This window comes from Bufo gargarizans, chromosome 2 (genome assembly GCF_014858855.1).
Source record: "Bufo gargarizans isolate SCDJY-AF-19 chromosome 2, ASM1485885v1, whole genome shotgun sequence".
In the NCBI taxonomy this organism is placed as follows: domain Eukaryota; kingdom Metazoa; phylum Chordata; class Amphibia; order Anura; family Bufonidae; genus Bufo; species Bufo gargarizans.
Window position 1 is genome coordinate 212,628,433 of NC_058081.1, and position 13,960 is coordinate 212,642,392.

The 13,960-nt window shown below is 44.6% G+C and overlaps 1 protein-coding gene across 1 annotated transcript in view; it reads right to left on the reverse strand.

Moving 5' to 3' along the window:
* The window catches only part of COPG2 (COPI coat complex subunit gamma 2), a 50,867-nt gene extending 38,343 nt beyond the window's left edge, over positions 1 to 12,524 (reverse strand). Inside the window, exons 1-4 of the mRNA XM_044279992.1 lie at positions 12,391 to 12,524; positions 7,391 to 7,443; positions 6,722 to 6,802; positions 4,076 to 4,147 (exon numbers count right to left, since the gene is read on the reverse strand). Coding sequence (XP_044135927.1) covers positions 4,076 to 4,147; positions 6,722 to 6,802; positions 7,391 to 7,443; positions 12,391 to 12,427 — 243 coding nt within the window. The 5' untranslated portion in view covers positions 12,428 to 12,524. The remainder of the gene's footprint in view (positions 1 to 4,075; positions 4,148 to 6,721; positions 6,803 to 7,390; positions 7,444 to 12,390) is intronic.
* Positions 12,525 to 13,960: the final 1,436 nt, after the last annotated feature.

Genomic DNA, 13,960 nt, shown 5'->3' on the forward strand with positions numbered 1-13,960 from the left:
CCATATTTTACTGTAGGTAGCAGGTGTTTTTCTTGGAATGCTGTGTTCTTTTTCCTCCATGCATAACACCCCTTGTTATGGCCAAATAACTAAATTTTAGTTCCATCAGTCCACAGCACCTTATTCCAAAATGAATCTGGCTTGTCCAAATGTGCTTTAGCCCACCTCAAGCGGCACTTTTTGTGCTGTGGGTGGAGAAAAGGCTTCCTCTACATCACTCTCGCATACAGCATCTCCTTGTGTAAAGTGCGCCGAATGGTTGAACGATGCACAGTGACTCCATCTGCAGCAAGATGATGTTGTAGGTCTTTGGTGCTGGTCTGTGGGTTGACCCTGACTGTTCTCACCATTCGTCGCTTCTGTCTATCCGAGATTTTTCTTGGTCTGCCACTTCGAGCCTTAACTTGAACTGAGCCTGTGGTCTTCCATTTCCTCAATATGTCCCTAACCGTGGAAACAGACTGCTGAAATCTCTGAGACAGCTTTCTGTATCCTTCCCCTAAACCATGATGGTGAACAATCTTTGTCTTCAGGTCATTTGAGAGTTGTTTTGAGACCCCCATGTTGCTACTCTTCAGAGAAAATTAAAAGAAAAGGGAAACTTACAATTGACCCCCTTAAATACTCTTTCTCATAATTGGATTCACCTGTGTATGTAGGTCAGGGGTCGCTGAGCTTACCAAGCCAATTTGAGTTCCAATAATTAGTTCTAAAGGTTGCCCAAATTTATGCACCTGCCTAATTTTGTTTAAACAATTATAGCACACTTTCTGTAAATCCAATAAACTTCATTTCACTTCTCAAATATCACTGTGTGTGTTTCCTATATGATATATTTAACTGACATTTTTTATCGTAACAACCAACGATTTATACAGGAAAATCATGACGATTAACAAGGTTGCCCAAACTTTCGCATCCCACTGTAAATGAGAGACTTATCTTCAATGGTGGCGCAGTGGCCATAGCCCCTCCCCTCCTCTTCCCATCTGTCTCTTTATTGGCGGCAGTGGCGGCAGTGGCAGCAGCCGCACAGGGGGGAGGGAGACACTGCTTCCTTCTCCCCTGTGCTGCTGAGGGAACACTGAGAGCGCTGACAGCAGCGCTATCTGTGTTCCCCATACGTTATCGGAATATTGGCAAAATAGATGCCGATACCGATGGCAAAATAGATGCCGATACCGATAAAGGTCAAAATCCTGAATATCGGTCGATAATATCGGTAAAACCGATAATCGGTCGATCCCTAAATCAAACACAGCATAAAACCACGTAAACAGCAGCAAATTACAGATAATGACACAAATGGACCCCCTGTTATATAACAATAATAATAATACAAAATATATTATAAATGACAGCTTAGCCCATACAGACTGCTGAAAAACAGTATCAATGAAAACTAAGCTGGTGTGTATAACTCGCAAGGAATAACAAAGAATAGCTATCCATCCATCCATACTACAAGTAATGTGGTATAGAGACCAAACAGATGGGCCCTCTCACCCAAACACGTGTTACGCCGTGGCTTCTTCCAAGAGGAATAACCAAAAGAGATTAAGGCCTCTTTCACATGGGCGTCATGTTTTTTGCCCGGATAAGATGCGGGTGCGTTGCGGGAAAACGCACGATTTTTCCACGCGAGTGAAAAACATTGTAATGCGTTTTGCACACGCGTAAGAAAAGAAAAAACATCGGCATGTTTGGTTCTAAGGGAAAATAATAGCATTCTTAATACAGAATGCATAGTAAAATAGGGCTGGAGGGGTTAAAAAAATAAATAAAATTTAACTCACCTTAATCCACTTGATCGCACAGCCGGCATCTCTTCTGTCTTCTTTGCTGTGCACAGGAATAGGACCTTTGATAACGTCACTGTGCTCATCACATGGTTCATCATTGGATCATGTGATGTGACATTACCACAGGTCCTTAGCCAGCAGCTCAACATTACAAAAGAAGACAGAGATCCGCAACTACGCGATCAAGTGGACTCGGTGAGTTAATTTTATTTTATTTTTAACCCCTCCATCACTATTTTACTTTGCATTCTGTATTCAAAATGCTATTATTTTCCCTTATAACCATGTTATAAGGGAAAATATTACAGATTGTGTCCCCAGCCCGATCGTCACCTAGCAACCATGCGTGAAAATCGCACCGCATCCGCACTTGCGTGCGATTTTCACGTGGCCCCATTCACTTCTATGGGGCCTGAAAAATGCAGAATATAGAGCTTGCTGCGATTTTTACGCAACGCACAAGTGATGCGTGAAAATCACAGCTCATGGGCACAGCCCCATAGAAATGAATGGGTCAGGATTCAGTGCAATGTGTTCATCTCACGCATTGCACCCGCGCTGAATACTTGCCCGTGTGAAAGGGGCCTAAATCAACAGAAACCGACTGCCTAGGTCTCCCAAAGAACGCTATTTCTATGCTCCAGGACAGGCAGGAAACTCCATGGCGATGACATCTCCCGGCGGTGTTGATATGATACAATTTTTTAGTAGTCTATATGTAATGTAATATGTGTATAGGTGTATGTATATGTCATTTATTATATATTTTGTTTTCTCCAAACATTTTTAAAAGTTTTCCATGTACAAACAAACAAAAAGAAAAGACACAGGGTGAGTGATTAGAAAGATACACCAGCAGCTCAACAGTTCCCCTATTGTCAGTAGGTACAGTACATGTGAACAGATCTAGGTCTCCAAACTGAGAGGCTTATAGGTCACTGAAATAAAACAGCAACGAATCAGAAAACAAAGTTAAGGAAAAATGCACAAAGATTCGTAGTCTCAGGATGTATAATAAGAGCTACCGGTCCATATGTTCCAATGTCTGCAAAAAAACATGGGTAAGCACGTCATTGGGCCACCAGTGTCTTTTCATAGGAGCATTGATTAAGTCAATCCTCTCAATAATATGGGGTTGATAGGGAGATTTCCAATGTCAAGCCAGCAGATGAAAAGCTATGATTGTTCTATAAGAAGAGGGTGTTTCTTTAATCTCTGGTAGGAGTAATGCCAGTTGGGGTGAAAGTGGAATCTGGGTTTTACTCATATTCTGGATAATTCCAGAAGTAGTCCACAGGGGTTGGATAGGAGGACATTCCCAGAGGATGTGAAGTAGAGTGCCCCCCTCCTTAACCACAAATCTTTCAACTGGCTTGAGAGCAAGAGGGAAATATATGGTGCAATTTAGTGGGGGTGCAATACCATCTAGAACAAGACTTAATGATGACCTCTTAGTTAGTACATCTAAGGGTCTTATACACAAACTGGAAGGTGGCTTTCTGCTGCTCCAAGGGTATAGGAGCATAGGTCCTCTTTCCATCTTGTCATAGAGAGGAGTATAACCTGGAATATTATAAAATGCTGAAATACCTCTGGTTCCGATTATTATCATATATTTTGCATTAACATTATTGTTGTAGTCTGTCACTTTTTAAGTGATTTTAGGGTATGTTTAATTCAATAATGTTTTTGATATCATACTGTTTGTACCATGGAGTACTTGTACAGGTGATCGATCTTTTGTATCATTGTTCTCTAGGTACTTCATCTGAATATTTATAGTCCAGCTTGCGGTTTGGTGATCACTTTTAAAACGCAGCAAGAAATTAGCAAATTACGGCATGGACCATAATCCGTCACTTTCTTTTTTCCGCCCTAACATGCTAATGTGAATGAGCCTTAGGCTCCATAGGCATATTCTATGAGTGCCGGCGATGTTTGCGGACGCACATTGCCGCTTTCCGTGTTTTGCGGATCCGCAAAACACGCACAGACGTGTGAATGGACCCTTACTTTGGACACAATGATAAAGATCTATATGGAAGTTACTAATAAACAGTTTCTGAAATCTACTAGATCAAACCTGGCAGTTCTGTGCAAACACATCCACAGAGGTTGGACACAATTTACTTCCACCCTTCATTGTATTATTTACCGCCGCTCAACCCAGAACTGATGTAGCTACTACAGAGCCGAGAATCACGCCATCACATCCCGGTGGACAACGAGTCCCAACGTTCACAGACTGTACTGGAGGGTAATAATAAACTTACATCATTGGACTGGAACAATCTGGTCATAGCAAAGAACGCTTCTGTGGCTTCCATTGTTCCAAAATGTTCACCCTAGGACAAAAAAAATACAAATAAAAAAATAAAATAAATTACACAGACCTTGAGTTATTTTATTTTTTTAAGAATTAGTATCCTCATAGAGAAGACTTAACTGGTTACACTAGGAAATGATGAATAGTCATGTACAGTCTGCGAGAGATCCAATAATTGATCAGAATAAGCAAGGAACCTTGCTAACCTTCTAACGGATCCACCCATGCTTAAAGAGGCTCTGTCACTCAGATCAAGTCTACCCTACCAGGCATATAGCCTGGTAGGGCCAACAATGGAGACAAAAAATATATATATCTTTAGTTCTCTTGTCAGCGGACCATTTAGGCAGAAAAAGCAACTTTAAAAAATGTGCTAATGAGGAATTCGAGCACTCGGAGGCAGAGGTAATGGACCATGTGATGTCACCACAGGTCCTGAAGAAAGAACAGGAGACCGGCAGCTACCCGATCAACTGGAGGAGGCGAGTACATTTTTTTTTTAAATTATTTTTTAACCCTCATTGGCACTTGCCACTGAGCCACCAATGTTTCTTATACTGGGGTGTTGGGGGGCGCACTGTGCCAATGTTTCTTATACAAATACAGGAGGCGGGTGCCGGAATCAAATAGCCGGCACCCGACCTTTGTGACAGGGAACTGCGATCAGCGGCAGTTAACCCCTCAGGTACCGCACCTGAAGGGTTAACTCAACTGCAGCGGATCGCAGCTCCCTGTCACAAAGGTCGGGTGCCGGCTATTTGATTCCGGCACCCGCCTCCTGTATTTGTATTACAGGTCAGTTATCTTCATTGGTGGCGCAGTGGCCACCGCTTCTCCCCTCCTCCCGTCTCTTCTTACTGGTGGAGGCGGCGGCAGCAGCACAGGGGGGAGGGAGAGACTCCTTCTCCATTGCACTGCTGAGAAGAACATCGGCGGTGGGGCAGAGAACTATCATCTCCTGTGCCCGCCGCTGTATTCAACGGCAGAGCGGCGGCGGGTCTAGTCGCAAATGGCGACAAGACTAAAAAGTCTTGTCGCCATTTGTAAATTCTAAGTCGCATTGGCGACCATTTTGGTCGCCATCTGGAGCCCTGCCTTAGTGACCAGCCTGTTTTGGGCCTTACTGACCAAGCATTTTTCTTTCTTTTATCATCGTCGCCTTCCAAGAGCCCTTCCAAGAGCTATAACTTGATTGATTTTTGCGGGCCGACTAGTATTTTTCATTGGTATCACTTTGGAGTAAATAGCGCTTTTTGATTGCTTGTTATTATGTTTTTTCGTGGCAACTAAGAATAAATGAGCAATTCTGTATTATTATTTTTTTAGAGCAATCACCCTAGGAAATAATTTATGTGATATTTATGTAGTCCAGGTCATTACGGATGAGGCAATACCAAACATATGGGGGATATTTATATTTTTTCACTGAAAAGCGTATTTTTAATGGGGGAAAAAAAAAAGCGTATTTATAACAGACAGTATTTTGATTGCCTTTAAAATGCAATGCATTATCCCTATAGTGCATTTCATTTTAATGGCAATGCCATTCTAACATTGACCAGCAGGCTGCGCCAGAGAGGCACAGCCTTCTGGAAATTACTGAAGGCTGGTCTGGGGCCTACATCAGACTCCTTGCCAGCCTATCAGCACCCCACGATCGCATCTGCGTGGTGCCGATGGGAGACAGAGGGAGGCCGTGCCCTCTGTCAGCACTTTACATGCTGCAGGCAATGGTGCCCGCCGCATTTAAAGTGATAAACAGCCCAGATCAGCACTTCTGCCGGTCCAGGCTGTTAGAGCAGGGCCGTGGCTCTCATGTGAGAGACGGGTCCCCGTGGGACCTGTGCAGCGCTTAGACTGGGCCGCCGTAACGTGTTTCTCTGTAGATTGTTTCTATGGATACAACATACTCTGATAGTGCTGCTTGCCCACTGAACCCCATGGACTATAAGGGGATGCCATGGGGATCCAAGGCATTTATGCTGGGTTTTGGCCAGACAAAAATAGCTACGAGCGGCAATTTTCGTCTGGCCGAATCCCATCCGATATGCCAGGGAGCAGCCGGATCACCGCTGTATCCCATTACAGTCAATGGGGTGTGGCAGGCAAGTGGCACTATCCAGCTATAATGGATCCGGAGAACTCCGGCAGGGTGTTCTGTGCCAGAATGTGAAAGTAACATATGTGAAAGTAGCCTCAGTCAGAACATTCACTACGACCAGAGAGAAAAGGGGGTGGATGAATCAATTAGAGCCTCACACATTACACTAAGTGTAATGCTATGTGGGCATCCTTATCTAACTTATCAAGATAACAATACTGTCATCCAAATTCCACTAATCTACTATTTTACAGATAATATCTTTCCCTCACAGCAACAGCAAACTAACAAGGGGTTCCCTATTTTATCTCTCTGTGCTGACTGCTACAGAAGGACATTATTTAGTATTACATTTTAAATGGAATAGGATTGCTGAAATGAAAATGAAAACAGCTAGAAATTATTTAAAAAAAAAAATATTCTATGAATGTTGAGTTAAAAACATACTGCCTTTCTGACTGAAGTGTCTCTTTTTACGACTCTTTAGCATACCTGGTTCAACAAGTACAAAATCTTGGTTAGAATGTGGAGGCATCGTCTTGGATTTATCGGTGTCTCATTGAATAATCGAGCCTGCAGACACAAATATGTTAATCCAACAGTTAGGAATTGAAAGTGAAAATACTAATTTTACTAGTGTCAACGCCTCCTAGAGGACATAGCTATACCCACGCTAAAGGACCCATCTGTGGGTGCACCTTAATGTCCATGCACTGCCTACAACCAGATCACTGTACGGAGCACCTCTATATATACATGCATGTGGTCTACAAGATTGAGGGATCACATTTGACCTATTTCCTCTCGAGTTGTTAACACTAGGGAGCGCTGCACGCATCTACGTACATGTTACTCCACGGAAAATGTTGCATTACAAGATGCCCACTGTGGGCAGGCATGAAAATTCTGTACACAGCAGCCATTTGCCGAGGCTTTCTGGTCTTGGTAAGGATGAAGAATCCTCAGTGAGGATGGGACAGGGATGGCCATGGGTGGACAAATGCTATTACACAGCAGTACAACTTTTATAAAAAAAAAAAAAGAAAAAAAAAAAAGAAAAAAAAAAAAGTTGATTCTTCTCTACCAGTGTGAAAGACACATGGCAGCGGTGGCACTACAATTCCAATACTTCATAAATTGGAAGAATATGAAAGGACTCACCTCCTGAAGAACAGCGCTCTTCTCTAAATGCTGGAAGGGATTGGAGCCACTTCCTGAAGACAAAAAACAAAACAGTAATAAATCTACACCCTGGAATAGTTGTGCCGATCTCCTGCATCTCGCTGTGGCTAGCTAGTCAGTGCACCAGGGATACAGAGCCCACATACAGTGTCGGAGCTCACCGCTGACAGTCTATAGATCTCAGCCAGACATAACAGAATATAATTATATAATATATACACACACATACAGTGGATATTAAAAGTCTACACACCCCTGTTAAAATGTCAGGTTTCTATGATGTAAAAATAAAATAAAAAATAAGACAAAGATAAATAATTTCAGAACTTCTTCCACCTTTAATGTGACCTATAAACTGTATCACTCAATTGAAAAACAAACTGAAATCTTTTAGGTAGAGGGAAGAAAAAAAAAATATAAAAATAAAATAATATGGTTGCATAAGTGTGCACACCCTTAAACTAATACTTTGTTGAAGCACCTTTTGATTTTATAACAGCACTCAGTATTTTTGGGTATGAGTCTATCAGCATGGCACATTTTGACTTGGCAAGATTTGCCCACTCTTCTTCACAAAAACGCTCCATCACCCCACAGATTTTCAATCGGATTCAGGTCTGGGCTCTGGCTGGGCCATTCCAAAACTTTAATCTTCTTCTGGTGAAGCCATTCCTTTGTTGATTTGGATGTATGCTTTGGGTCGTTGTCATGCTGAAAGATGAAGTTCCTCTTCATGTTCAGCTTTCTAGTAGAAGCCTGAAGGTTTTGTGCCAATATTGACTGGTATTTGGAACTATTCATAATTCCCTCATGCTTAACTAAGGCCCCAGTTCCAGCTGAAGAAAAACGGCCCCAAAGCATGATGCTGCCACCACCATGCTTCACTGTGGGTATGGTGTTCTTTTGGGTATGTGCAGTGTTGTTTTTGGGCCAAACATATCTTTTGGAATTATGGCCAAAAAGTTCAACCTTGGTTTCATTAGACCATAACACCTTTTCCCACATACTTTTGGGAGACTTAAGATGTGTTTTTGCAAAATGTAGCCTGGCTTGGATGTTTTTCTTTGTAAGAAAGGGCTTTCGTCTTGCCACTCTACCCCATAGCCCAGACATATGAAGAATACGGGAGATTGTTGTCACATGTACCACACAGCCAGTACTTGCAGATATTCCTGCAGCTCCTTTAATGTGGCTGTAGGCCTCTTGGTAGCCTCCCAGACCAGTTTTCTTCTCATCTTTTCATCAATTTTGGAGGGACGTCCAGTTCTTGGTAATATCACTGTGGTGACATATTTTCTCCACTTGATGATGACTGTCTTCACTGTGTTCCATGGTATATATAATGCCTTGGAAATTATTTTGTACTCTTCTCCTGACTGATACCTTTTAAGGCCGAATGCACACGGCCGTGAGCGGTCCGTGGAACCAAGGGCGGGATTCCTGCTGAGAGCAGGAGCGCACGGCGTCATTGGTTGCTATGACGCCGTGCGCTTCCTGCTGCCGTAGTACGGTAATACACTGGTATGATCTACACCAGTGCATTACTGTACTGCGGCGGCAGCAGGAGGCGCACGGCGTCATAGCAACCAATGACGCCGTGCGCTCCTGCTCTCAGCAGGAATCCCGCCCGTGGTTCCACGGACCGCTCACGGCCGTGTGTATTCGGCCTTACAATGAGATCCCTCTGATGCTTTGGAAGCTCTCTGTGGACCTTGGCTTTTGCTGTTGGATGCGACTAAGAACATTTCAGGAAAGACCAACTAGAGCAGCTGAACTTTATTTTGGGTTAATCAGAGGCACTTTAAATGATGGCAGGTGTATGCTGACTCCTATTTAACATGATTTTTAATGTGATTGCTTAATTCTGAACACAGCAACAGCCCCAGTTATAAGAGGGTGTGCACACTTATGCAACCACTTTATTTTAGTTTTTTAGTTTTCTTCCCTCCACCTAAAAGATTTCAGTTTGTTTTTCAATGGAGAGGTACAGTTTATAGGTCACATTAACCCCTTAAGGACACTGCCATATTTCACCTTAAAGGGCTTCTGTCACTCCACTAAACTGTTTTTTGTTTTTGTTTACTTATAATCCCTACACTGCGATTTATGCCTACATAATCTAATTAATCATTTTGGTCCAATAGATTTTGTTTAAAACGTGCTTTTAAAATATGCAAATTACCTTGCTACCAGCAAGTAGGGCGCAGGCACGAGATCTTGATAGCAGACAGGGCCAGCAGAGGACGATCCCGTTCCCTGGCCCTGTCAATCAGCATGCGGAGGGGGCGTCATTAGGATCGGAGGATGCGGCTGCTACCAGCAAGTAGCCGCCCTACTTGCTGGTAGCAAGGTAATTTGCATATTTTAAAAGCACGTTTTAAACAAAATCTACTGGACCAAAATGATTAATTAGATTATGTAGGCATAAATTGTACTTCATGACACTGGTAAAATAGAGTCCAAAAAATGCATTTTTATTTATAAAAAAAATTCCAAATTTACCAAATAATTTGCAAATTTGTAAGTTTCAATTTCTCCACTTCTATAATACATAGTAATACCTACAAAAATAGTTATTACTTTACATTCCCCATATGTCTACTTCATGTTTGGATCATTTTGGGAATGAAATTTTATTTTTTGGGGATGTTACAAGACTTAGGTTACTTTCACACTTGCGTTTGGAGTTCCGCTTGTGAGATCCGTTTGAAGGCTCTCACAAGCGGCCCCGAACTAATCCGTACATCTCCAATGCATTCTGAATGGATGCGGATCCCTTCAGAATGCATCAGTTTGCCTCCGTTCCGTCTCCATTCCGCTCTGGGGGCGGACACCAAAACGCTGCTTGCAGCGTTTTGGTGTCCGCCTGGCCGTGCGGAGCCAAACGGATCCGTCCTGACAATGCAAGTCAATGGGGACGGAACTCTTTGATGTTGACACAATATGGTGCAATTGTAAACGGATCCGTCCCCCATTGACTTTCAATGTAAAGTCAGGAGTCCCTATTAATATACCATCGGATCAAAGTTTTCTCCAATCCGATGGTATATTTTAACTTGAAGCGTCCCCACCACGCACTGGCCATTAATACTGGGGAGGGAGGGGGGTCTGGCCCCTGCTGCCTGGCAGCACCCGATCGGGGGACTTTGATCTGCACAATTAACCCCTCAGGGGTGGTGCCAGCCAGCAAGGGGCAGTTATGTACACAGTTCTTAGTATATTCTAACTTGAAGAGTCCCCATCACCATGGGAACGCCTCTGGGTTAGAATATACTGTCACGATCTTGAAAACTCAGATCTGAAAAAGCTGTTATGCAGATGGATACCATTGTTTGCATTATAGGTGCAGATCCGTCTGTGCAGATACCAGACGGATCCGCACCAAACGCAAGTGTGAAAGTAGCCTTAAAAGTTTAGAAGCAAATCTTGAAATTTTTCTGAAATTTTCAAAAACCCACTGTTTAAAAAGGACCAGTTCAGGTCTGAAGTCACTTTGTAAGACTTACAGAACAGAAACCACCGAAAAATGACCCCATTCTAGAAACTACACCCCTCAAGGTATTCAAAACTAATCTTACTAACTTTGTTAACCCTTTAGGAGCGCCACAAGAATTCATGGAAAATAGAGATACAATTTCAAAATGTCACTTTTTTTGCAGATTTTCCATTAAAAATTTCATTCCATTACAAAGCAAGGGTTACCGGCCAAACAAAACTTAAAGAGGACCTTTCACCTTGAAAAACATTGCAAACTAAGTATCATTACATATACAGCGGCGCCCAGGGATCTCACTGCACTTACTATTATCCCTGGGCGCCGCTCCGTTCGGCCGCTGTGCCCTCCGGTATCTTTGCTCACTTGGTTATAGTAGGAGGAGACTGCTCTTGTTCTCCTGGGTGTCTCCTTCTCTTAGGCTGTAGCGATGGCCAATCGCAGCGCAGAGCTCACAGCCTGGGAGAAAAAAAAACTCCCAGGCTGTGAGCTCTGTGCTGCGATTGGCCAGCACTACAGCATGGGAGAAGGAGACACCCAGGAGAACAAGAGCAGTCTCCTCCTACTATAACCAAGTCCCCTAAGTCTCCGCCTACTATAACAAAGTGAGCGAAGATACCGGAGGACATAACGGGAGAACGGAGCGGCGCCCGGGGATAATAGTAAGTGCAGTGAGATCCCTGGGCGCTGCTGTATATGTAATGATACTTAGTTTGCAATATTTTTCCAGGTTAAAGGTCCTCTTTAATATTCATGGCTCTGATTCTGTAGTTTACAAAAACACCCTATATGTGGTCGTAAACTGCTGTACGGGCACATGGCAGGGCGCAGAAGGAAAGGATTGCCATACGGTTTTTGGAAGGCAGATTTTGCTGGAAAAAGTGCCCCGCTCTACATCTGCTCCTGTGCCCCCGCTCCAGATGTACTCCTGTGCCCCGCTCTACATCTGCTCCTGTGCCCCGCTCCAGATGTTCTCTCGTGCCCCGCTCCAGATGTTCTCTCGTGCCCCGCTCTACATCTGCTCCTGTGCCCCGCTCTACATCTGCTCCTGTGCCCCGCTCTACATCTGCTCCTGTGCCCCGCTCCAGATGTTCTCTCCTGCCCCGCTCCAGATGTTCTCTCCTGCCCCGCTCTACATCTGCTCCTGTGCCCCGCTCTACATCTGCTCCTGTGCCCCGCTCTACATCTGCTCCTGTGCCCCGCTCTACATCTGCTCCTGTGCCCCGCTCTACATCTGCTCCTGTGCCCCGCTCTACATCTGCTTCTGTGCCCCGCTCTACATCTGCTCCTGTGCCCCGCTCTACATCTACTCCTGTGCCCTGCAGGTAATGTGAGAGGTACCATAGGGATCATCTATGTTAATACTACACTGTACAGAGAACCAGACACTTCCTGCAGGTTCCGGCTTCAGGAAAGTCCGCGGCTCTGAGGCCTGCACGGAGCGGCCGAGCACGTCTCCTTGTAGTAACCCGCAGACAAGCCTTACCCGACTCCTCGTCCTTCTTGTCAAATTTTTTAATCATTTCAGGGGCAGCGATCCTAGGTCCCGGTACCTGTGATCAGTTTCCCGCAAGGAACACTGTACTGAGCATGCGCCTGCCACTCACACGGAAACCACGCCCAGGATATGTGACCCCTGGAAGAACGTCTCCGAATTGGTGTAAACGGAGGAGTCATGTGTGCGCAAGCAGGTCCTGTGACGTTTCGCTGGCAATGCGGCTGCGCGATGGAAGTAGGCTCCTCCAGTAGTGTGAACTGGCAGGGACGGGAATTGGTGCCCGGGTTGTGGGACGTAGGCTTAACCCTTTATGGGAGGACTTGTTTGCACCTGTGATTTATTGAGTGTTTTTGTGTGATAAAAACACACGTCCAAATGTTAGCTGAAAGTCTGTGGAAAATATGAAAGTCAGGACTCAAAAGGTTTTTTTTAAATGATATTTTTGTTAATTACCTGGGTTTATGGGGTCTCTGGCTTTTTTCTTTTTTTTTTTGCCATTTTCGTTTTTTATGTGTGAAATTAAGCATTTTAGGCTAAATGCACCCGGCGGTGAGCGGTCCGTGGTATCCCGGCCTCGCCGCTGACAGCAGGAGCGCACGGCATCATTGGTTGCTATGACGTTGCTATAGATCATTACTGTATAGCAACCAATGACGCCGTGCACTCCTGCTGTGAGCAGGATGCGAGGCCGGGATACCACGGACCGCTCACCGCCGTGTGCATTCGGCCTTACACTGATGAGGGTGTGTGGCTTTGCGTGAAAGGGTGTGGTCAAGCCCTTATGTAGCAAAAACTGACGGAGCCTAACCCCTTTCCCTCCAACCCTACTGTTAAAGGGAACCTGTCATCAACTTTCTGCTGACCTCACTCAGGTCAGTATAAAATAGTGACAGAAATGTCACTGATGAGCTAAAAGTAAGTGGTTGCCGAGAACCAGCATCTTAATCATTGCAGCCCAGGCCTAGAAAAGAGTCAAATCTACCTGAGAAGAGTCCTGGTTATTCATAATCTCCTGCTCTCCTGCCCACCTGCTGATGACTGTCAGTTCTTTTCTAGAGAGAAAGGGAGAAAACTAGGTAGAAGACTGTCAGTCATCAGCAGGTGGACGGAAGATCAGGGATTCATGAATAACCAGGACTCTTCTCCGGTGGCCGTGACTCTTTTCCAGACCCAGTCTGCAATGATTGTGATGTTGGTTCTCGGCAACCACTTACTTTTAACTTATAAATGACAGACCGCAGAAATCAACTCACCTGTCTCTACTTTATTCTGCCGTTAGTATGGGCAGCATAAAGTTGATGACAGGTTCCCTTTAACCCGTAGAGGACCCGAGCCGTACATGTACGGCGCAGATGTCCGTGACATAAGGAACAGCGCAGTACTTGTACGGCGCGCTGATCGGGCAGGTGCAGGAGCTGCGCCCGCCCGATCAGCGGCAGGGGTCCGGCAGTCACTGATAGCCGGACCCCTGCTGCATGCGCTGGCATCGGTGAAATCACTGATGCCGGCGCATTAAACCTTGATGTGCCGCGGTCAGCACTGATCGCGGCACATGCAA